The sequence below is a fragment of the Bubalus kerabau genome, chromosome 4 (assembly GCF_029407905.1).
Source record: "Bubalus kerabau isolate K-KA32 ecotype Philippines breed swamp buffalo chromosome 4, PCC_UOA_SB_1v2, whole genome shotgun sequence".
NCBI lineage: Eukaryota > Metazoa > Chordata > Mammalia > Artiodactyla > Bovidae > Bubalus > Bubalus kerabau.
Window position 1 is genome coordinate 88,031,543 of NC_073627.1, and position 22,131 is coordinate 88,053,673.

At 43.5% G+C, this 22,131-nt stretch overlaps 1 protein-coding gene and 1 pseudogene across 1 annotated transcript; both read right to left on the bottom strand.

Moving 5' to 3' along the window:
• Nucleotides 1-8,785: 8,785 nt before the first annotated feature.
• On the bottom strand, nt 8,786-9,373 carry LOC129651489 (interferon tau-1-like). Its single transcript, XM_055580186.1, has one exon. It carries the CDS (start codon nt 9,371-9,373, stop codon nt 8,786-8,788), a length of 588 nt encoding a protein of 195 aa, XP_055436161.1.
• Nucleotides 9,374-21,102: 11,729 nt separating this feature from the next.
• Nucleotides 21,103-21,688, bottom strand: LOC129650926 (interferon tau-like; annotated as a pseudogene).
• Between the last annotated feature and the right edge of the window lie 443 nt (nt 21,689-22,131).

The following is a 22,131-nucleotide window of genomic DNA, read 5'->3' on the forward strand; positions in this document are numbered from 1 at the left end:
GGAAGGAATCATAATATTTGAATGTTGTCAAACAGTCTCAAAGACACCCATGTGCACGTGCTAAGTTGCTTCGATCATGTCTGACTCTTTGTGACCCTGTGGACAGGCTCCCCTGTCCATGGGATTCTCCAGGCAAGAATACCTGAGTGCGTTGCTATTTCCTCCTCCAGTTATCTTCCCGACCCAGGGGTTAAACCTTGGACTCTTATGTCTCCTGGATTGGCAGGCGAGTTCTTTACCACTGGTGTCACCTGGGAAGCCTCCACAAAGATGGCCAGCTGAGACCAAAAATTGTATGTGTATTCTTGCCCCCAAAAGGGGCCCCAAAGTGTTGAAGGAAGAAAGAAATGGAACAAAACTTATTCAAGAAACAAATTAGAGTGCCCTACATTTGTCATTTGGAGAGAAGCAAGCTAAAGACAAGCCTGTAAATTGAGGCAGAGATTTGATAGATCTAGGCTAAATTGAAGCCCTCCCCGGCTCAATGAGCAAACACACGTGCACACACACAGGCATACCCACATACGCATGCACGCACACACTCATGGACACATCCTTGTTAATTCCTGAATTAAAATTGGGTTACCCTAACAGTTCTCAATTCTACCCAAATAGGAACACCCCAGGCTATTGGTTGGCAACAGTTGTCTTCTCTGAAATAAATCCCTTTATTTGTGGCTGTGTTCTGTTTTACAATGAGACAATGTGGAAGGGATGCAAGTGCAGTTATTATTAAAAGGGAATAATAAATCTAAAGCAAGGCTTTAAATAGGGAAGACAGTACTCAGTGTCATAAAATTTCTCTCTCACATCCATTTTGTGTTTTCATTTAGACACTTTCTATTTGACCCAGAAAATGTAAGGAATCTATTCTAATAATGTGAACAATAAGTGTTTTGTTTTCCCACTAAACTTTGGATTTGTCCCTCAAAATGGATATCAAATAAATGAGAAACTAAGTAATGTCTGAGGTTATGAAGGGATGTAAAGACTTATACACATGTACATACTTATATACACATTTTAATACATAAAAAGAGTCCTTCTCTTTGTGTCAAGAAGAAAATTTTTCCTGGACTCTGTACTGCATTTTTCCTCTCCTTACCTTATACATAGGAGGTCAGAGTCCCTCAGCCCCTCTAGATTTCTGTATTTTGTTTACTGTTTTAATCAGAACAGAGGCTTGTAATTATGAGTGTATGAGCTAATCAGTTGTTTCTGCTCTTTTGAGGACATTCATTCAGGTTCCTGAGGTTACATTACATTTCACTGGGACCACAGGTCATGAGAAATGGAGTGTTTCCTGCCATATCAGTAAACCAGGATGACAAAGTCATCAGTTTCCAGCCCTCCAGGGTGCTCAGGAAGGAGGAATGTACCCCTGGTCTGACAGCTATCAGATTGGAGCCACTCCCTAAGGGAGACCAAGGGAAATCAGGATGTGAAAAATGCAAGGGGTATGGCCCCAGGATAGGTGAGATGCATGAAAAGAATGATTTCAGTGAGCACAGACTCTTGCATCTTCCCATACATAGCAAAGTGCTAAATTCCTTTACTTGAGATATCTGGTTTTCTCTACTTCACAAAAATACTTTTGAGGTTCAGAATACCTGCCCATACTTGCAAACTTCTGTACAACCTGACTCCCCCTCTCCTCCCACCCCCCAGCTCCTTGGAGCACTTCTCTCAGGGTGACTTGAAATACTGTCTCCTGAATTCCCACCAAATAAAACATAACTCTCAACATTTAGGTTGTGGCACTTTTCTTCAAGTCGATAGTCAGCAATAACATACTAGACATCACTGTTACTTTCCACCATTTTTTTATAGTAGATCTATAGTCCAATGGCAACCCACTTCAGTACTCTTGCCTGGGAAATCCCATGGACGGAGGAGCCTGGTAGGCTGCAGTCCCTGGGGTCACTAGGATTTGGACACGACTGAGTGACTTCACTTTCACTTTTCACTTTTATGTACTGGAGAAGGAAATGGCAACCGACTCCAGTGTTCTTGCCTGGAGAATCCTAGGGATGTCAGAGCCTGATGGGCTGCCGTCTATGAGGGTTGCAGAGTTGGACACGACTGAGGCAACTTAGCAGCAGCAGCAGCATAGTCCTCGACAGGCTGTGCTAATACCCCCACCAGGAATCCTGTTTCTTTCCTGTGCACTTAAATTTGGAGATTCTAAACCAAGATAATTAATTATATTTCCAACACTGCCTCACTCACAAGGTAGTTTTCACCTCTAATAGCACGATTCGTCTGAATGACAGTGTCCTTCATGCAAACTCTCTGACACTCACTCGTGAGTGCACGCTTACCGCATCCTGGGAAGTTCAGGATGTACTGTGGAGGGGCCTGTCTCTTTCTCTGTAAAATCATTCATCTTCCAGGATCCCCACCCTCTCCCTGGAATGTTTCTGTGAAGGACCTGAGTTCTCAGTGGTGACCTCCTCTTCTGACCTGTGTCCCCTGGTATCAAGGGTCAGCAGCCAAGATGCTGAGAGCTAAAGTGTGTTTTTGTCTACGTGTGTGTGTGTTAGTTGCTCAGTTGTGTCCGATTCTTTGCATCCGTATGGACTGTAGTCCGCCAGACTTTTGTGTCTATGGGATTTTCCAGGTAAGAATACTACTTAGATGGAGGCATTATCCAATTGTAATAGTTACATCTTTAGTAGGCAATTTCTATTTTGCCACTACAGCTTCTGTCATTCAAACCTTCTTTTAGCTGTTGAACATTTGTTTTCCTCAGAATTTCTGAGTTGGCTATAGGGAATTCAGAGGTGGTGTTATATATTCTTAGAAGCTTGTGTCAGAGAAATCAGTGACTTTTAGTTGTTCATGCGGTACATCGAATGTTGGGCTGACTTGTGTATCCATCTCTGTTTCATGCTGAGAATGCGGAGCCATGAGGCCAGGCTGTGTCAGGGAGAAATAGCCTTGTTTCTTTACTTACTCATGATGTTTGGTTTTAAATTTGAATAACAATAAAAGATTTAAGAACTTATAATTCTATAGTGATTTGCTGGTCGATGTTTGTCTCTCTACTCCTGGCGTACGTTCCATTTCATCCTAGGGTTAATACAAAGGGAAATAAAAGAATGGCAGAGGAGCTTCACTGCATTTTCTGTGATTTTCAAGACTGGATATTTTGTCTCGCATTTGATCTTTCCTAGAAAGCAAAACAGTAGTGTTTGTGGGCAAAAATAAAACGTATATATATATCTGAATGTCATGAAAGTGAAGAAAGATAAGTGACATTTCTGCTGACAAAATGGCAAAGTGCAAGTTAAATCTAAAAAAAGCTCAGCCAAACAGTGGAAGAAGTGTAATATTTAAAGGATGTTAAACAGTCACAAAGACAAGCTGGTGTGCGTGCAAAGTCTCTTCAGTCATGTCTGAGTCTTTAGGACCCAATGAACAGCCTCCCTTGTCCATGGGATTCTCCAGGCAAGAATACTGGACTGGGTTGCCATTTCCTCCTCAGGGGATCTTCCCGACCCAGGGATCAAACCCAGGTCTCTTATGTCTCCTGCAGTGGCAGGTGGGTTCTTTAGCACCAGTGCCACCTGGGAAGCCCCACAAAGACAGCCAGATGAGTCCAAAAATTATCCACGTAGTCTTGCCCCCCAAAGTGTCCCCAAAGTGTTGAAGGAAGAGAGAAAATAACTCAAAACTTACTTAATATACGGGAGAAGGAAATGACAGTCCACTCCAGTTTTCTTGCCTGGAGAATTCCATGGACCAGGAGCCTGTGGGGTACAGTCCATTTCAGTTCAGTTGCTCAGACGTGTCTTAGTCTTGTGACCCCATGGACTGTAGCAAGCCAGGCCTCCCTGTCCATCACCAACTCCCAGAGCTTACTCAAACTCATGACCATTGAGTCGGTAAAGTCATCCAGCCATCTCATCTTCTGTCACCCCCTTCTTGTCCTGCCTTCGATGTTTCCCAGCATCAGGATGTTTTCAAAGCATCAGTTCTTCACATCAGGTGGCCAGAGTATTGGAGTTTCAGCTTCAGCATCAGTCCTTCCAATGAATATTCAGGACGGATTTCCTTTAGGATGGACTGGTGGATTTCTTTGCATTCAGTGGGACTCTCAAGAGTCTTCTCCAACACCACAGTTGAAAAGCATCAATTCTTCAGCAGTCAGCTTTCTTTAAGGTCCAACTCTCACATCCATACGTGACTACTGGAGAAACCATAGTCTTGACTAGATGGACCTTTGTTGGCATAGCGATGCCTCTGCTTTTTAATATGCTGTCTCGGTTGGTTGTAAGTGACATATGTGGTCCACTGGAGAAGGGAATGGCAAACCACTTCAGTATTCTTGCCTTGAGAAACACATGAACAGTATGAAAAGGATACAGTCCGTGGAGTTGCAAATGGGTTGTACTCAACTGAGCAACTGACATGTATTTAACCTAGAAATTAGAGATGTCTGAGAGTGTCAGTTCCTAGGCAGATTGATAAGAAGTCTGGGGTCCCCAAGGACGAGAGAGGGGTCTGGCGCTGTCCAGGAGGATATAGGGTCTGGAGTTCTCAAGGAGGAGAAAAAAACAAACTTTTTTTCAAGATTGCTTTGCCTTAGTCAATAGAACAAGGTATCTTGCTCGAGGATGTGTTTCTCCTTAGCAAGAACCTGCTGACTTAAGATGTACATTGTAGGAGTGAGTGTGATAAGATCTTTCTATTGTTAGTTCTCATCCCATTATCTTAAAATGTATATTGTGGGAGTGGATCTAGTAAGATATGTAAACCTTGAGACTTTCTTTTCATTTATTATAATAACCAGTTTAAAATATATAGCTCCCTCACTAAGGCTAGTGAGCGGGGCTCTGTCCGTCCCCCTTCTGATGTCTATGTCAGAAGCTTTCTCTGTCCCTTTTTATGCTTTAATAAAACCCTGCTATACAAAAGCTCTTGAGTGATCAAGCCTGGTCCCCGGTCCCAAAGCTAAATCTTCTTCTTTGGAGATCAGGAATCCGATCCTTTACTGTAAGCTGTCAGCCCTCTCATCCATTAATTGCAGAGAAGCAATCTAAAGATGAAGTCTGTAACCTGAAGCAGAGATTTGAGAGGTCTAGTCTATATTGAAGCCCTTCCCTGCTGCTTGATCAGTAAACCCATACACACACACTCTCTGTCTCTCTCTCTCTCTCTTCCAGGTTAACTTCCTCATTTACAGTATGCCATTACCTTACTAGTTCTCAATTGGACCCAAGTAGGTACACCACAGGTTATTGGTTGGCAACAACTGTATTCTCTGAAATCCCCTTATTTGTGTCTTGTGCGCTCTTATAGACTTCCCTGATGGCTCAGATGGTAAAGGCGTCTGCCTACAATGCAGGAGATGCTGGTTTGATACCTGGGATGGGAAGATCCCCTGGAGAAGGAAATGGCAACCCACTCTAGTATTCTGCCTGGAGAATCCCATGGACAGAGGAGCATCAGAGGCTACAGTCCATGAGGTCACATAAGTCGGACAACGACTAAGTGACTTCTCTCTCTTACTACTGAGTCAAGGTGGAAAGGATGCAAGTGCAGTTATTATTCAAAGGGACATTGAGAATTTTCTCCTGAAGTCAAGGAACTGACAATATACGCTTTAGGAAAGAGTTAATGCACCTTCAAACAGGAGCTATTTCTGCTGATTTCCCTTGTATTTTCCTACCCAGAATGCCATGGTCAAGGCTCCAAGTGTGTTAAAGTAGGTAAAGCAAATGATAAATCTGTAATTTTGGCAGGCTGAGCAGCCTGGAAGCCAGAAAATTATCTTGACATTTCACTCCACACAGCTTCCTTAGGCCAAGACATGTCCTGCCTGAAGCTGGGAGTATTTTCCTCTCTAAAATACGAAAGCTAAGGAAGCAGGCTTTTTCAAGTTATTGGTGTCAGTTCTTTCCAGGAAAGGTCCTCCTTCAGCTCTTGTAACAAGGACATTCATTCCCAAAAATATTCATCTCAAGAAAAACAATAACCACTTATTTAAAAGTTTCTGGAAAGCCTAGAACTTTCCCTCAAACTTGTAAGTGGTAGCTTTGCACTGTCAGGGCTTCCCTTGTGGCTCAGACAGTAAAGAATCTGCCTCCAATGTGGGAGACCCAGGTTTGATCTCTGGGTGGGGAAGGTTCCCTGGAGAAGGAAATGGCAATCCACTCCAGTATTCTGCCTGGAGAATCCCATGGACTCAGGAGCCTGGTGGCCTGTGGTTCGTGGGGTGGCAAAGAGTCGGCACGACCGAGTGACTACGCTTTGCACTCTTAAGGGAAAATCAGTGGCCAGAACCACAAACAGGAAAGAGCTGTATGAATGGCTGGTGCAGGGAAGGACCAGTGAATCTGGAGAGCACACTGGGAATTGCTACATTGTGAGGAAGTACCGGCATACTTTGTTTTATCCCATTTCCCAGATAATTGCATTTTTTACACATTGAAGATTTGTGACAACCCCATGTCAAGCAAGTCTGTCAATACCACTTTCAACAGCCCTTGCACACTCACTGTCTTTGTGCCACAGTGCAGTAATTCTCTGAATAGTTCAAACTTTCACCAACAAAATAATTTGAAGGTCCAGTTGATCACTGGTGATTTTTAGCAATAAAGTATTTTTTAAATTAAGGTATATATGTATGGTCAGGCCACTCAGGATGACTGTTCTCTTACTCTCTGTACATCCCCTGCCCCACCAGTACACCCTATGCACATGACTGGCTTTTCTCTGTACTTGTCCCAGGCCCCAAATTTGATCTTTTTTATCAAAGGGGTGGTGAGGAGTGTGTCCCTCTACTGCTTTCCATGATAACTAATGAGCCCATCTGATCTCACCCCTAGGACCGGCACTCTCCTCACCCACATGCCATTCCCTCTTTCCCCATTCCGCACTTCCCCACCCTCTACTCCCCCACCCCTCCATTGCTCTCAGAATGAAGCCTGTCACCATGTGTTAATACTTCCCACCCCCAGTGCACCACACATGGTGGGGTGTTGCTCCAGGACCTTGCTTCAGCCATGTAAGTGCCTCCCATGCATCACACCATCCCTGCCTCTGTTCTTGATGGTAGATTCTTTCTTTGGTCTTGAAGCTGGGCAAACATAGGTCTTGTAAGCCTGCAGGGTACAATCCAACAATTGGTGACAGGCAGGACATGGGAGAAACTCCTGTGAGTGCCAAGTTACAGATGGGGGATGGAAAGTTATTGGGGGCATCCACTAGCTGTGGGGCCCAAAAGTTGCTGGATGATCCTGATGTGGCTGTCCACTAACCGAGAGGGCCCAAAAGTTGCTGGCTGTAATCTCCAAGCTGTAGGGTACTCCTGAGGTGGCCATCCGCTACCATACGGTGCCCAAGAATTGCAGGGGAATCCCAGAAGCAACAGGGAAATCCCTGGGTGGCTGTCCACTAGGGCGTGGGGCCTTTGGGTGGCTGTCCTTGTTGAATGGGGGCTGCCCAGAGGTCTGGAGAACAATGGCCTCTGCTAGCTCTGCTACTGTATCAAAGTGAGCCTTATTTAATTGGTTAAGCCAGCTTTCGGGAAGGAATTGGTATTTACGTGTGCCTTTGCTATGTAAATGATCTACCTGGGCTCTCTGTAACTAATGGTTTGTGATTTTTAAGAGTAAGCAGAAAAATGTGCTTTTAGGTGAACTCTATAGAAATAATTATGTTTAGGTAAAGTCTATCTAAGAACGTCACCCTGGATTTTGGTAACTTGAAACTAAGTTAAGAGAATTCATTGACTTTCTGTGCCGTGTGCTTCATTGTGTTGCACTCTTTGGGACCCCGTGGTCTACAGCCCTCCAGGCTCCTCTGGCCATGGGGATTCTCCAGACAAGAATACTGGAGTGGGTTGTTTAACCCTCCTCCAGGGGATCTGGCCAACCCAGGTCTCTGGCATTGCAGGCAGATTCTTTACCAACTGAACCACCAGGGAAGCCCAAGAATACTTGAGTGGTTAGGTAGCCCATCCCTTCTCAAAGGGATTTTCCTCACCCAGGAATCAAACAGGAGTCTTCAGCTCTGCAGGCCATTCTTTACCAGCTGAGCTACCAGGGAAGCCCTGCAGGCAGCTTAGAAAGATGTATAATATTATTTGTCTTTCCAGCATCATTTGGACCTAAAGCATCCTGTGTGAGGACATTCTTTTCCTTTACTTCTCTTTGCAGTCTTTAGTATAATTGATATAAAATACTACTGTTTTTATGTCCTCTTCTCTGTAAGACTGAGAGTTTCCATGCAGTAGGAACTACATTGGCTTTATTCACTTGTATTCCTTGTGACAATTACACCTTCTGTCACGTAGGTACTCAATGTATATGCATCATATGAATGGAATGAATGAATAAACAAATGTAACCACCCATTCTTTAATAAAGTTTTAAAATGGGGGTGTGGATTTTCACTTATGAGTAAAGAAACTCATTTTCTTTGATTTAGTAAATAGAACAAAAGACAAATTTAATAACACAAAATTATAAACATGTTTTAGAAATTTTAATAGATGTACAAATGAAATGTAACTTTACAAATTTCCTAATATTTTAAGTATGTTAGGTGCAAGAAGGAATACATAAATCAGGAATAGGTAACATCAGGGGAGGCAACACTTAAGGACTCATGCCCCTACAGCTGAATACTTTTATATCTACTTGCTTATTACTGCTGACAAAGTATCGGCTAAAGTAATTCAATGAATTCAGTGGCTGAAGCAGAAATCAGAGTCTTCTGAAATGAACCCAGGTGAGTGTACCAGGGTGATGTGGCATCTTAGCTGGCAAGAGTCATCTCAAGGTGAGTTCAGATCTCCACCCATCTTTCTTAACCTTTTTTGCAAGGTGGTTGATGAAGAGAGGGCTCTCATCATCTCCACTCTGACGATTTCCCAGGCACAGTCGCTGTATTCGTTCTCTTTCAGGTAGACATGGATGCCCTGGAAGTACTTCTTCACGGTCAGAATGGGGCCCATCCTTCCCAGGTCAGAGTCTTTCTCTCCCTTCACCGGGCCCAGGCAGGCGTCCAGGTCCTCCAGCTGCTGTTGGAGTCCAATGTGGAGCTGCTCCAGGAGGGTGGTGTTCCAGGCAGCAGACGAGCGCTCTGTGTGGAAGAGGTTGAAGCACTGCTGGAGCATCTCGTGGAGCACAGAGATGGCCTGATCCTTCTGGAGCTGGTCGCCCTCCACCATCTCCTGGGGAAGACCAAAGTCTTTTCTGTCCTGCAGACAGGGATGAGGGGAGAGTCTGTTCATTCGGGCCAGGAGCCTGAGGTTCTCCCTGGCATCCAGCATGTGTCTCTGAGACAGGTAACAACCCAGAGATCCTTCTGGGCCATAGCTGACCAGCACCAGGGCCATCAGTAGAGAGAGCATGAAGGCCATGGGGAAGATGTGGCTGCTGCTGGGCTGGCTGAGATGGGGTCTGGGTGAACCTTCAGGTAGGTTCTCTGATGATGATCGTTCTAAGCAAGGCTTTTAAATAGGGAAGACGGTACTCATTATCCGAAAATTTCTCTCTCACTTCCTGTTTGTGTTTTCGTTTAGATATTTTCTATTTGACCTAGGGAAATATAGTCAATCTAAACTTTTAATTTTTACAGTAGAAGTTTAATTTTCCCAATAAAATTTGGATTTGTCAATGTAAATGTATATCAGTTAAATGAGAAACTAAATAAAGGCTGAAGTTATGTAAGTATGGAAAGACTTATAGATGTATACATAGTTATTATGTAGAAATTTAGGTATAATATATATAAACATTCCTTTTGTTTATCTTATGTCAGGAACATAATTTTCCGTTGATTCTTAACTGCATTTTCCCCTCCTTATCTTACACATAGGAATGCAGAATCACTCAGGCCATATTGATGTTTGTATTTTCTTTTCTGTCTCACAGAGGATAAGCTTGTAATTAAGGGTGAATGAACTATTCAGTTGTTTCTGTTCTTTTGAGAACATTCATTCAGTTTCCTGAGATTACATTTCACTGGGGCCACAAGATCCCGAGAGTGAAGTATTTCCCGCCATATCAGTAAACCAGGATGACACAGTCATCAAGAGTTTCCAGCCCTCCAGGGCACTCAGGGAGGGGGAATACACCTGTGGGCTCAGTTCAGTTCAGTCATTCAGTCGTGTCCCACTCTTTGTGACCCCATGAATTGCAGCACGCCAGGCCTCCCTGTCCATCACCAACTCCCAGAGTTCACCCAACCTCACGTGCATCAAGTCGGTGATGCCATCCAGCCATCTCATCCTCTGTCGTCCCCTTCTCCTCCTGCCCCCAATCCCTCCCAGCATCAGAGTCTTTTCCAATGAGTCAACTCTTCGCATGTGGTGGCCAAAGTATTGGAGTTTCAGCTTTAGCATCAGTCCTTCCAAAGAACACCCAAGACTGATCTCCTTTAGGATGGACTTGTTGGATCTCCTTGTAGTCCAAGAAACTCTCAAGAGTCTTCTCCAACACCACAGTTCAAAAGCATCAATTCTTTGCACTCAGCGTTTTTCACAGTCCAACTCTCACATCCATACAGGACCACTGGAAAAACCATAGCCTTGACTAGATGGACCTTTGTTGGCAAAGTAATGTCTCTGCTTTTTAATATGCTATCTGGGTTGGTTGTAACTTTCATTCCAAGGAGTAAGCATCTTTTAATTTCATGGCTGCAATCAACATCTGCAGTGATTTTGGAGCCCCAAAATATAAAGTCTGACACTGTGTCCCCATCTATCTGCCATGAAGTGATGGGACCAGATGCCATGATCTTCGTTTTCTGAATGTTGAGCTTTAAGCCAACGTTTTCACTCTCCTCTTCACTTTCATCAAGAGGCTTTTTAGTTCCTCTTCACTTTCTGCCATAAGGGTGGTGTCATCTGCATATCTGAGGTTATTGATATTTCTCCAGAGATTCTTGATTCCGGCTTGTGCTTCTTGCAGCCCAGCGTTTCTCATGCTGTACTCTGCGTATAAGATAAATAAGCAGGGTGACAATATACAGCCTTGACGTACTCTTTTCCTATTTGGAACTAGTCTATTGTTCCATGTCCAGTTCTAACTGTTGCTTCCTGACCTGCATATAGATTTCTCAATAGGCAGGTCAGCTGGTCTAGTATTCCCATCTCTTTCAGAATTTTCCACAGTTTATTGTGATCCACACAGTCAAAGGCTTTGGCATAGTCAATAAAGGAGAAATAAATGTTTTTCTGGAACTCTCTTCCTTTTTCCATGATGGGAATTTGGTTGTTGGCCATTTGATCTTTGGTTCCTCTGCCTTTTCAACAGCTACCAAATTGCAGCTGCTCTCTAAGGTGAGCGCAAGGCAACTCAGGATGTGAAAAAAGTGCAAGATGCAAGAAAATGCAAGGAAAAATGCCCCAGGAGAGCTGAGATTCAGGAAAGGAATGTTTTCAGTGAGCCCAGACACTTGCCTCTTCCCACACAAAGGAAAAGTGCTAAGTTCCCTAACTTAAGATAGCTGCTTTTCTTAAATTCTCAAAAATACTTTGATGTTCAGACTACCTCCCCTTTCTTGCAAACTCCTATATAACCTGACTCTTCCCCTCTCCTCCTTGGAGCAATCTCTCAGGGTGAATTTATATACTGCCTCCCCAATTCCCATCAAATAAAGCATAACTTTCAACTTTTAGGCTGTCATTATTTCTTTATGTTTTTTAAATTAACTTATTTATTTTAATTGGAGGCTACTTACTTTACAATATTGTATGGGTTTTGCCATACATTGACATGAATCACCCATGGGCGTACACGTGTCCCCCATCCTGAACACCCCTCCCGCCACCCTCTCTGTCCCATTCCCTCAGTGTGGTCCCAGCGCACCAGCCCTGAGCGCCTTGTCGCATTCATCGCACTGGGACTGGCGATCTACTTCACATACGGTAAATTACATATTTCAATGCTATTCTCTCAAATCATCCCACCCTCACCTTCTCGCACGGAGTCCAAAATTCTGTTCCTTGCATCTATGTCTCTTTTGCTGTTTTTCTTTCTGACTTACTTCACTGTGTATAATAGGCTTCAGATCAACAGTCAGGAACAATATACAAGACATGATGGTTTCTTTCAACCTGCTTTTTATGGTAGATCTATAGTCTTCCACAGGCTGTGCCAATACCCCCACCAGTAATCCTGCTTCTTTTCTGGTGCATGTATGTTGAAGATTCTAATTCCAAGATAATTAATTGCCTTTCCAGCACCACTCACTCACAAGGTGGTTATCACCTCTAGTAGCACTTTTCCTCTGGAATAACAGTGTCCTCAACCAAACTCTCTGAGCCTCACCCATGAGGGCAGGCTAACTGCATCCTGAGAACTTCAGAATTCTACTGTGGAGGGACTTGTCTCTTTGTTTGCAAAATCATTCATCTTCCAGCATCCCCACCCTCTCCCATGCAGTGTTTGTGTGAAGGAAGGGAGTTCTCAGTGATGACCTCCTCTTCTCCTGATCCATGTCCCCAGTTATCAAGTGTCAGCACCCCTCAGATGCTGAGAGCTAAAGTGTGGAAAGCTAAGTAGGTGGAGGCATTATCCAATGGCAATTGTTACACCTTTGGTAGACAATTTTTATTTTGCCACTACAACTTTTATCATTCAAGTCTTTTACTTAAAGTGTTCAAGATATGTTTTGCTCAGAATTTCTGCGTCGGGTATAGAGAATTCAGTGATGATGTAATGTAATATCAAAAGCTTCTGTCCCAGAAATCAGTGCCCTTCAGTTGTTCATTCAGTCTACATCTTTCTGTTGGGCTGTCTTGTTGATCCATCTCTGTCTTGTGCTCAGAATGCAAAGCAGCGAGGCCCAGGCTATGTCAGGGAGTCACAGCCTTGTTTCTATACTTATTCTTGATGTTTTGTTTTAAATTTAAAGAACAGCAAAAAAAATTTAAGAACTTATTTTTTGCATATTGATTTACTGGCCAGTTTGTCTCTCTCCTGCTGCGTTCCTTTACATTTCATCCTAGGGTTAATGAAAAAGGAAGGAAAAGAATGGCAGAGGGCGTCACCATATTTTCTGTGATTTTTAAGACGAGAGATTTTTTGTTTCTCATGTCAACTTTCCTGAAAGACAAAACTTGATGGCTGTTTGTGGACAAAAATAAAACAAATATAATTTTGAAGTCCATGACAGAGAATATAGACAAATGTCTTTTTTGCTGGCGCTATGGCAAAGTGTAAGTTAAATCTAAAGAAGGTCAACCAAAAAATGGAAGGAATCATAATATTTGAAAGTTGTCAAACAGTCTCAAAGACAGCCATGTGCACGTGCTAAGTCGCTTCAGTCATGTCTGTCTCTTTGTGACCCTGTGGACAGGCTCCCCTGTCCATGGGATTCTCCAGGCAAGAATACCTGAGTGGGTTACCATTTCCTCTTCCAGGGAATGCTCCTGACCCAGGCATCAAAGCCTGGTCTTCATGTCTCCTGGATTGGCAGGCAGGTTCTTTACCACTGGTGTCACCTGGGAAGCCTCCACAAAGATGGCCATGTGAGACCAAAAACTGTACATGTAGTCGTGCCCCCAAAAGGGGCCCCAAATGCTGAAGGAAGAAGAAAAGGAACAACACTTCTTTAACACATGAATTAGCGAGCCCTCTCCTTTGTCAGTTGGAGAGAAGCAATCTAAAGACAAGTCTGTAAATTGAGGCAGAGATTTGATAGATCTAGGCTAAGTTGAAGCCCTTCTCCACTCTCTAAGCAAACGCACGCACACACACAGGCATGCACACACACGCACATGCACATCATGGTTAATTCCTGAATTACAATTAGATTTCTTTAATAGTTCTCAATTCTACCTAAATAGACACATCCCAGGCTATTGGTTGGCACAGTTGTGTTCTCTGAAATCCCTTTATTTGTGTCTGTGTTCTCTCTTACTCCCGAGGATAATGGAAGGGATGCAAGTGCAGTTATTATTCAAAGGGAATAGTAAACTTAAAGCAAGGCTTTAAATAGGGAAGACAGTACTCATTTTCAGAAGTTTTCTCTCTCACGTCCATTTTGTGTTTTCATTTAGACATTTTCTATTTGACCCAGAAAATGTAATGAATCTATAGTTTTAATTCTTACAATAGAAGTTCAGGTTTCCCCCTAAACCTTGGATTTGTCACTCCAAATGGATATCATATACATGAGAAACTAAATAAAAGTTGACATTATCTAGGGATGTAAAGACTTATACACATGTACATACTTAAGTACACATATTTAATATATGTAAAGATTCCTTTTCTTTGTGTCAGGAACAAAATTTTTCCTTGACTCTGAAGTGCATTTTTTCTCTCCTTACCTTATACATAGGTCAGAGTCCCTCAGCTCCTATAGGTTTCTGTATTTTGTTTTCTATTTTAATCAAAGCAGAGGCTTATGAGTATTATTAGTGCATGAGCTAATCGGGTGTTTCTGTTCTTTTGAGAACATTCATTCAGGTTCCTGAGGTTTCATTTCACGGGACCACAAGTCATGAGGAATGGGATGTTTCCCGCCATTATCTGTAAACCAGGATGACATAGTCATCAGAGTTTCCAGCCACACTGGCAACCCACTCCAGTACTCTTGCCTGGAAAATCCCAGGGGTGGAGGAGGCTGGTGGGCTGCAGTCCATGGGGTCACTAGGAGTCGGACACGACTGAGCAACTTCACTTTCACCTTTCAATTTCACTCATTGGAGATGGAATGGGAACCCACTTCAGTGTTCTTGCCTGGAGAATCCCAGGGACGCGGGAGCCTGGTGGGCTGCTGTCTATGGGGTCACACAGAGTTGGACATGACTAAAGCAACTTTGCATGGTGCTCAGGAAGGAGGAATATACCCGTGGTCTGACAGCTATCAGATTGCCGCCACTCCCTAAGGTGAACCCAAGGGAACTCAGGATGTGAAAAATGCAAGGCTCGTGGCCCCAGGATAGGTAAGATGCATGAACAGAATGATTTCAGTGAACTCAGACTCTTGCATCTTCCCATACATAGCAAAGTGCTAAATTCCTTAATTTGAGATATTTGGTTTTCTCTACTTCACAAAAATACCTTTGAGGTTCAAACTACCTGCCCTTTCTTGCAAACTTCTATACAACCTGGCCTCTACCCCCAGTTCCTTGGAGCGCTTCTCTCCGGGTGACTTGAAACACTGTCTCCTGAATTCCTACCAAATAAAACATAACTCTCGACTTTTAGGTTGTGACTTTTTTCTTCAAGTTGACAGTCAGGAATAATATACTAGACATCACTGTTTCTTACCACAATTTTTTTTTTTATGGTAGATCTATAGTCCTCTACAGACTGTGTCAATACCCCACCAGGAATCCTAGTTCTTTCTAGTGCACTTAAATGTGAAGATTCTAAACAAAGATAATTAATTGTATTTCCAACACTGCCTCACTTACAAGGTATAGTTTTCACCTCTAATAGCACTTTTCATCTGGAATGACAGTGTCCTCAGCCCAGACTCTCTGGAACTCACTCGTGTGGGCAGGCTTACCACATCCTGAACTTCAAAATTCTACTGTGGAGGGACCTTGTCTCTTTGTTTGCAAAATCATTCATTTTCCAGGGTCCCTACTCTCCCTAGAGTGTTCCTGTGAAGGACCCGAGTTCTCAGTAATGACCTCTTCTGACCTGTGTCCCCAGGTATCAAGGGTCAGCAGCCCTCCAATAGTGAGAGATAAAGTGTGTTTCTGTCTATGTAGGTGGAGGCATGATCCAATTGCAATAGTTACACCTTTAGTAGGCAATTTTTATTTTGCCACTACAGCTTTTATCGCTCAACTCTTTTACTTAAAGTGTTGAACATTTGTTTATCTCAGAATTTCTGAGTTGGCTATAGGGAATTCAGTGATGGTGTTATGTATTAATAGAAGCATAAAAGTGATGGAAAAAAGTGACCTTTACTTGTTCATGCGGTACATCCGTCTGTTGGGCTGACTTGTCTATCTATCTCTGTCTCGTGCTCAGAATGCAGAGCCATGAGGCCCAGGCTGTGTGAGGGAGAAATAGCTTTGTTTCTTTACAAACTCATGATGTTTCATTATAAATTTAAATAACAACAAAAGATTTAGGACTTATATTTTACATAGTGATTTGCTGGTCAGTGTTTGCTTCTCTCCTCCTGGGTTGCGTTCCATTTCATCCTCGGGTCAATATAAAGGGAAATAAAAGAATGGCAGAGGGGCTTCACCTCATTTTCTGTGATCTTCAAGACTTGAGATATTTTGTTTCTCCTTTCAACTTACTTAGAAAGCATAACTATAGTTGTTTGTGGAGAAAATAAAACATATGTATATCTGAACATAAAACATATGTATATCTGTCATGAAAGTGAAGAAAGATAAGTGACTTTTCAGCTGACAAAATAGCAACATGTAAGTTAAATCTAAAAAAAGCTCAGCCAAACAGTGGAAGAATCATACTATTTGAAGGATGTTAAACAGTCACAAGACAGGCATGTGTGCCTGCTGAGTTGCTTCAGTCATGTCTGGCTCTTTGAGACCCAGTGGACAGCCTCTCTCGTCCGTGGGATTCTTCATGCAAGAGTACTGGAGTGGGTTGCCATTTCCTCCTCCAGAGGATCTTCATGACGCAGGGATCAAACCCAGGTCTCTTATGTCTCCTGCAGTGGCAGGTGAGTTCTTTAGCACCAGTGCCACCTGGGGGGCCCCCACAAAGACAGCCAGATGAGTCCAAAAATTATCCACGTAGTCTTGCCCCAAAAGTGTCCCCAAAGTGTTGAAGAAAGAAAGAAAGAAAAAAAAAGAACAAAAGTTACTTAACATACAGAAGGAAATGACAATCTGCTCCAGTTTTCTTGTCTGAAGAATTCCATGAACCGAGGAGCCTAGCGGGTACAGTCCATTTCAGTTCAATCACTCAGTCGTGTCTCACTCATTGTGACCCCATGAACTGCAGCACTCCAGGCCTCCCTGTCCATCACCAACTCCAAGAATTGACTCAAACTCATGTCCATGGAATTGGTGATGCCATCCAACTGTCTCATCCTCTGTCATCCCCTTCTCCCACCTTCAATCTTTCCAGCATCAGGATCTTTTCCAAGGAGTCAGTTCTTCACATCAGGTGGCCAAAGTATTGGAGTTTCAGCTTCAGCATCAGTCCTTCCAATGAATATTCAGGATTGATTTCTTTAGGTTAGACTGGCTGAATCTCCTTGCAGTCCAAGGGACTCTCAAGAGTTTTCTCCAATAGGCCAGTTCAAAAGCATCAGTTCTTCAGCACTCAGCTTTCTTTTTTGTCTAACTATCACATCCATACTTGACCTCTGGAAAAACCATAGCTTGACCAAATATTTGGAGATCAGGAATCCGACATTGTTCACCATAAGCTATCAGCCCTCCCATCCCTTAATTGGCGAGAAGCAATCTAAAGACGCAGTCTGTAACCTGAAGCGGAAATTTGAGAGATCTAGTCTGTATTATAGCCATTCCCTGCTACTTGATCAGTACACACACATACACACACAAACACACACACAAACACACACACACACTCTCACTCTCTCTTCCTGGTTTACTTCCTCAATTACTGTAGTTCATTACCTTACTAGTTCTCAATTCTACCCAAGTAGCTACACCCCAGGTTATTGGTTGCCAACAATTGTATTTTCTGAAATAGCCTCATTGGTGTCTGTGTTCTCTCTTACTACTGAGTCAAGGTGGAAGGTGGATGCAAGTGCAGTTATTATTCAAACGGACATTGAGAGTTTTCTCCTGAAGTCAAGCAATGAACAATGTACTGTTTAGGAAAGAGTTAATGCCCCTTCAAACAGGAGCTATTTCCTCTGATTCCCCTTGCATTTCCCTACCCAGAATGCCATGGTCAAGGCTCCAAGGGTGTTAAAGTAGGTAAAGCAAATGATGAATGTGCAACCTTGGCCAGATGAGCAGCCTGGAAGCGAGAAACACTTCCTGACCTTTCTCTGCACGCAGCTTCCTTAGGCCAAGACATGTCCTGACTGAAGCTGGGAGTATTTTCCTCTCTAAAATACAAAAGCTAAGGAAGCAGGCTTTCTCAAGTTATTGGTGTCAGTTCTTTCCAGGAAAGATCCTCCCCTAGCTCTGAGAAAATGCTAATAAGAAGACAGACTTCTGCCTAGAAGAGCAAGAGGCCTGTTCTACAGACTTGATCAGTGTCCTAGTCCATCTGGGCCAGTAGGTGGCACGCTTCCACTGTAATTATTTTTAGTAGCCTCAAGAGGAAAAGGGATCCTGCTTTCTGGTCCATTTTGGCCAAGGCTGTTGTTACAGTATTGTAACAACGACATTCTCTCAAGTATTCATCTCAAGAAAAACAATAACCTCTTACATAAGAGTTTCTGAAAAGCCTAGAACTTTGACTTAAACTTTTAAGTGGTGGCTTTGCACTGTCAGGGCTTCCCTTGTGGCTCAGACAGTAAAGAATCTGCCTCCAATGTGGGAGACCCAGGTTTGATCCCTGGGAGGGGAAGATCCACTGGAGAAGGAAATGGCAATCCACTCCAGTATTCTGCCTGGAGAATCTCATGGACAGAGGAGCCTGGTGGGCTATGGTTCACAGGGTGGCAAAGAGTGGGCACGACTGAGACACTATGCTTTGCACTCTTAAGGGGAAATCGGTAGCCAGAAGCACAAAGAAACAGGAAAGAGCTGTATGAATGGCTGGTGCAGGGGAAGGACCAGTGAATCTGGAGAGCATACTGGGAATTGCCACACTGTGAGGAAGTAGTGGCATCCTTTGTTTTATCCCATTTCCCAGATAATTGCATTTTTTACACATTGAAGGTTTGTGACAACCCCTTGTCAGGCAAGTCTATCAATGCCACTTTCAACAGCCTTTGCACACTCACTGTCTATGTGCCACATTGCAGTAATTCTCAGGATAGTTCAAACCTTTACCAGCAAAAAACTCTGAAGGCCCGGATGATCACTGGTGATTTTTCCCAATAAATTATGTATGGTCAGGCCACTCAGGATGACTGTTCTCTTACTCTCTGTACATACCCTGCCCCACCAGTACACCCTATGCACATGACTGGCTTTTCTCTGTACTTGTCCCAGGCCCCAGATTTGATCTCTTTTGTCAAAGGGGTGGTGAGGGGCGTGTCCCTCTACTGCTTTCCATGATAACTAATGAGCCCAACTGATCTCACCCCTAGGACCGGCACTCTCCTCCCCCACGCGCCTCTCTCTCCTTCCCCATTCCCCACTTCCCCACCCTCTACTCCCCACCCCTCCATTGCTCTCAGAATGAAGCCTGTAACCATGTATTAATACTCCCCACCCCAGTGCACCACACATGGTGGGGTGTTGCTCCAGGACCTTGCTTCATGTCCTGGGGCAGCACATGTAAGTTTCTCCCATCCATTAAACCATCCCTGCCTCTGTTCTTGACAGCAGATTCTTTCTTTGGTCTCAAAGCTGGGCAAACATAGGTCTTGTAAGCCTGCAGGGTACAACCCAACAATCGGTGGCAGCCAGGAGACGGCAGAAACTCCCGTGAGTGCCAAGAGACAGGATGGGGAAAGGAAAGTTATTAGGGGCATCCAGTAGCACGCGGGGCCCAGAAGTTGCTGGGTGATCCTGAGGTGGCTGTCTACTAACCAAGGGGGCCCAAAAGTTGCTGGCTGTAATCCCCAAGCTGTAGGGTACTCCTGAGGTGGCCATCCACTACCATAGGGTGCCCAAGAATTGCAGGGGGAATCCCAGAAGCAACAGGGAAATCCCTGGGTGGCTGTCCACTAGGACGTGGGGTCTTTGGGTGGCTGTCCTTATTGAATGGGGGCTGCCCAGAGGTCTGGAGAACAATGGCCTCTGCTAGCTCTGCTACTGTATCAAAGTGAGCCTTTTGTAATTGGTTAAGCCAGCTTTCTGGAAGGAATTGGTATTTCTCTTGTGCCTTTGCCATGTAAGTGATCTACCTGGCTCTCTGGAACTTTAATGGTCTCAAATCTCTTAGAGTAAGGAAAAAAAAGAGCTTTTAGGTAAACTCTATAGAAATAATTATATTTAGGTAATGTCTATCTAAAATAGTCTCCCCAGATTTCGGTAACTTGAAACTAAGTAAAGAGAAATCATTGACTTTCTGTACTGTGTGGTTCATTGTGGTGGCCTCTTTGGGACCTCATGGGCTATAGCCTTCCAGGCTCTTCTGTCCATGGGGATTCTCCAGACAAGAATACTGGCATGGGTAGCCCAGCCCTCTTCCAGGGGATCGTCTCAACCCAGGTCTCCTGCATTGCATGCAGATTCTTTAGCAACTGAACCACCAGGGAAGCCCAAGAATACAGGAGTGGGTAGGTAGCCTATCCCTTCTTCAGGGGATCTTCTGACCCAGGAATCGAACCAGGGTCTCCTGCTCTGCAGGTGGATTCTTTACCAGCTGAGCTACCAGGGAAGCCCTGCAGGCAGCTTAGAAAGATATATAATATTATTTGTCTTTCCAGTATCATATGTACCTAACACTTCCCATGTGAGAACATTCTTTCCTTTACTTCTCTTTGCAGTCTTTAGTATAATTGAAATAAAATACTGTTTTTATGTCCTCTTCTCTGTAAGTCTGAGAGTTTCCATGCAGTAGGAACTACATTTGCTTTATTCACTTGTATTCCTTGGTGAGAATTACACAATCTGTCACTTAGGGACTCAATATATATTTATAATATGAGTGGAATGAATGAATAAATAAATGTAACCATGCATTGTTTAATAAAATGTTAAATGGAGGTTTGGATTTAATTTTTGAGTAAAGAAACTCATTTTCTTTCATAAGAATTTAATAAATAGAACAAAGTACAAATTTAATAACATGAAATGGTTAATATGTTTTAGAAATTTTAATATGATGTATAGACGAATTGCAATTTTACAAATATTTTAAGTATGTTAGGTGCAGGAAGGAATAAGTAAATCAGCAACGGATAACATCAGGGCCGGCATGACTTTAGGACTCATGCCCCTATAGCTGAATACTTTTATATCTACTTTTTATTACTACTGACAAAGTATCGGCTAAAGTAATACAATGAATTTGGTGGCTAAGGCAGAAATCAGTCGACTGAAATGAATACAGGTGAGTGTACGAGGATGATGTGGCATCTTAGTCGGTGAGAGTCATCTCAAGCTGAGTTCAGATCTCCATCCATCTTTCTTAACCTTTTTTACAAGCTGCTTGATGAAGAGAGTGCTCCATCATCTCCACTCTGAGGATTTCCCAGGCGCAGTCACTTTATTCTTTCTCTTTCAGGTAGACATGGATTCCGTGGAAGTACCTCTTCAAGGCCAGCGTGGGGCTTAGCCTTCCCAGGGCAGAGTCTTCCTCTCCCATCACCTGCCCCAGGCAGGCGTCCAGGCCGTCCAGTTGCTGTTGGAGTCCAAGTGGTGTTGCTCCAGGAGGGTGGTGTTCCAGGCAGCAGATGAGGGCTCTGTGTGGAAGAGGTTGAAGCTGTGTTGGAGCATGTCCTGGAGCACAGAAATGGCCTGGGCCTCCTGGAGCTGATCACCGTTCACCATCTTCTGGGAAAAACTGAAGACTTTTGTGTTTTACAGACAGGAGTGAGGGGAGAGTCTGCTCATTCGGGCCAGGAGGCTGAGGTTCTGCCTGCCAGTAAGCACGTGGTTCTGAGACAGATCACAGCCCAGAGATCCTCCCAGGCTGTAGCTGACCAGCACCAGGGCCATCAGTAGAGAGAACACAAAATCCATGGGGAAGATGAGGCTGCTGCTGGGCTGGCTGAGACGGCATCTGGTGGAATCTTGGAGGTAGGGTGTCTGATGATAATCTTTCTAAGCAAGGCTTTTAAGTAGGGAAGACGGTTCTCATTCTCTTAAATTTCTGTCTCACTTCCCCGGTGTGTTTTCATTTAGATATTTTCTATTTGACCTAGAAAATGTAGTCAATCTAAACTCTTAATTTTTTTCATAGAAGGTTAATTTTCCCAATTAAGTTTGGATTTGTCAAAGCAAATGTGTATCAGTTAAATGAGAAATTAAAGAAAGGCTGAAATTATGTTAGTATGTAAAGACTTATAGAGGTGTACATACTTATTATGTACACATTTAAGTATAATATATATAAACATTCCTTTTGTTTGTGCTATGTCAAAGCAAAATTTTTCCTTGATTCTTAAGTGCATTCCCCCCACCCC

Excerpts from the sequence above, each read along its gene's own strand:
- LOC129651489 (XM_055580186.1), bottom strand. The coding sequence starts at position 9,373 with ATGGCCTTCATGCTCTCTCTACTGATGGCCCTGGTGCTGGTCAGCTAT.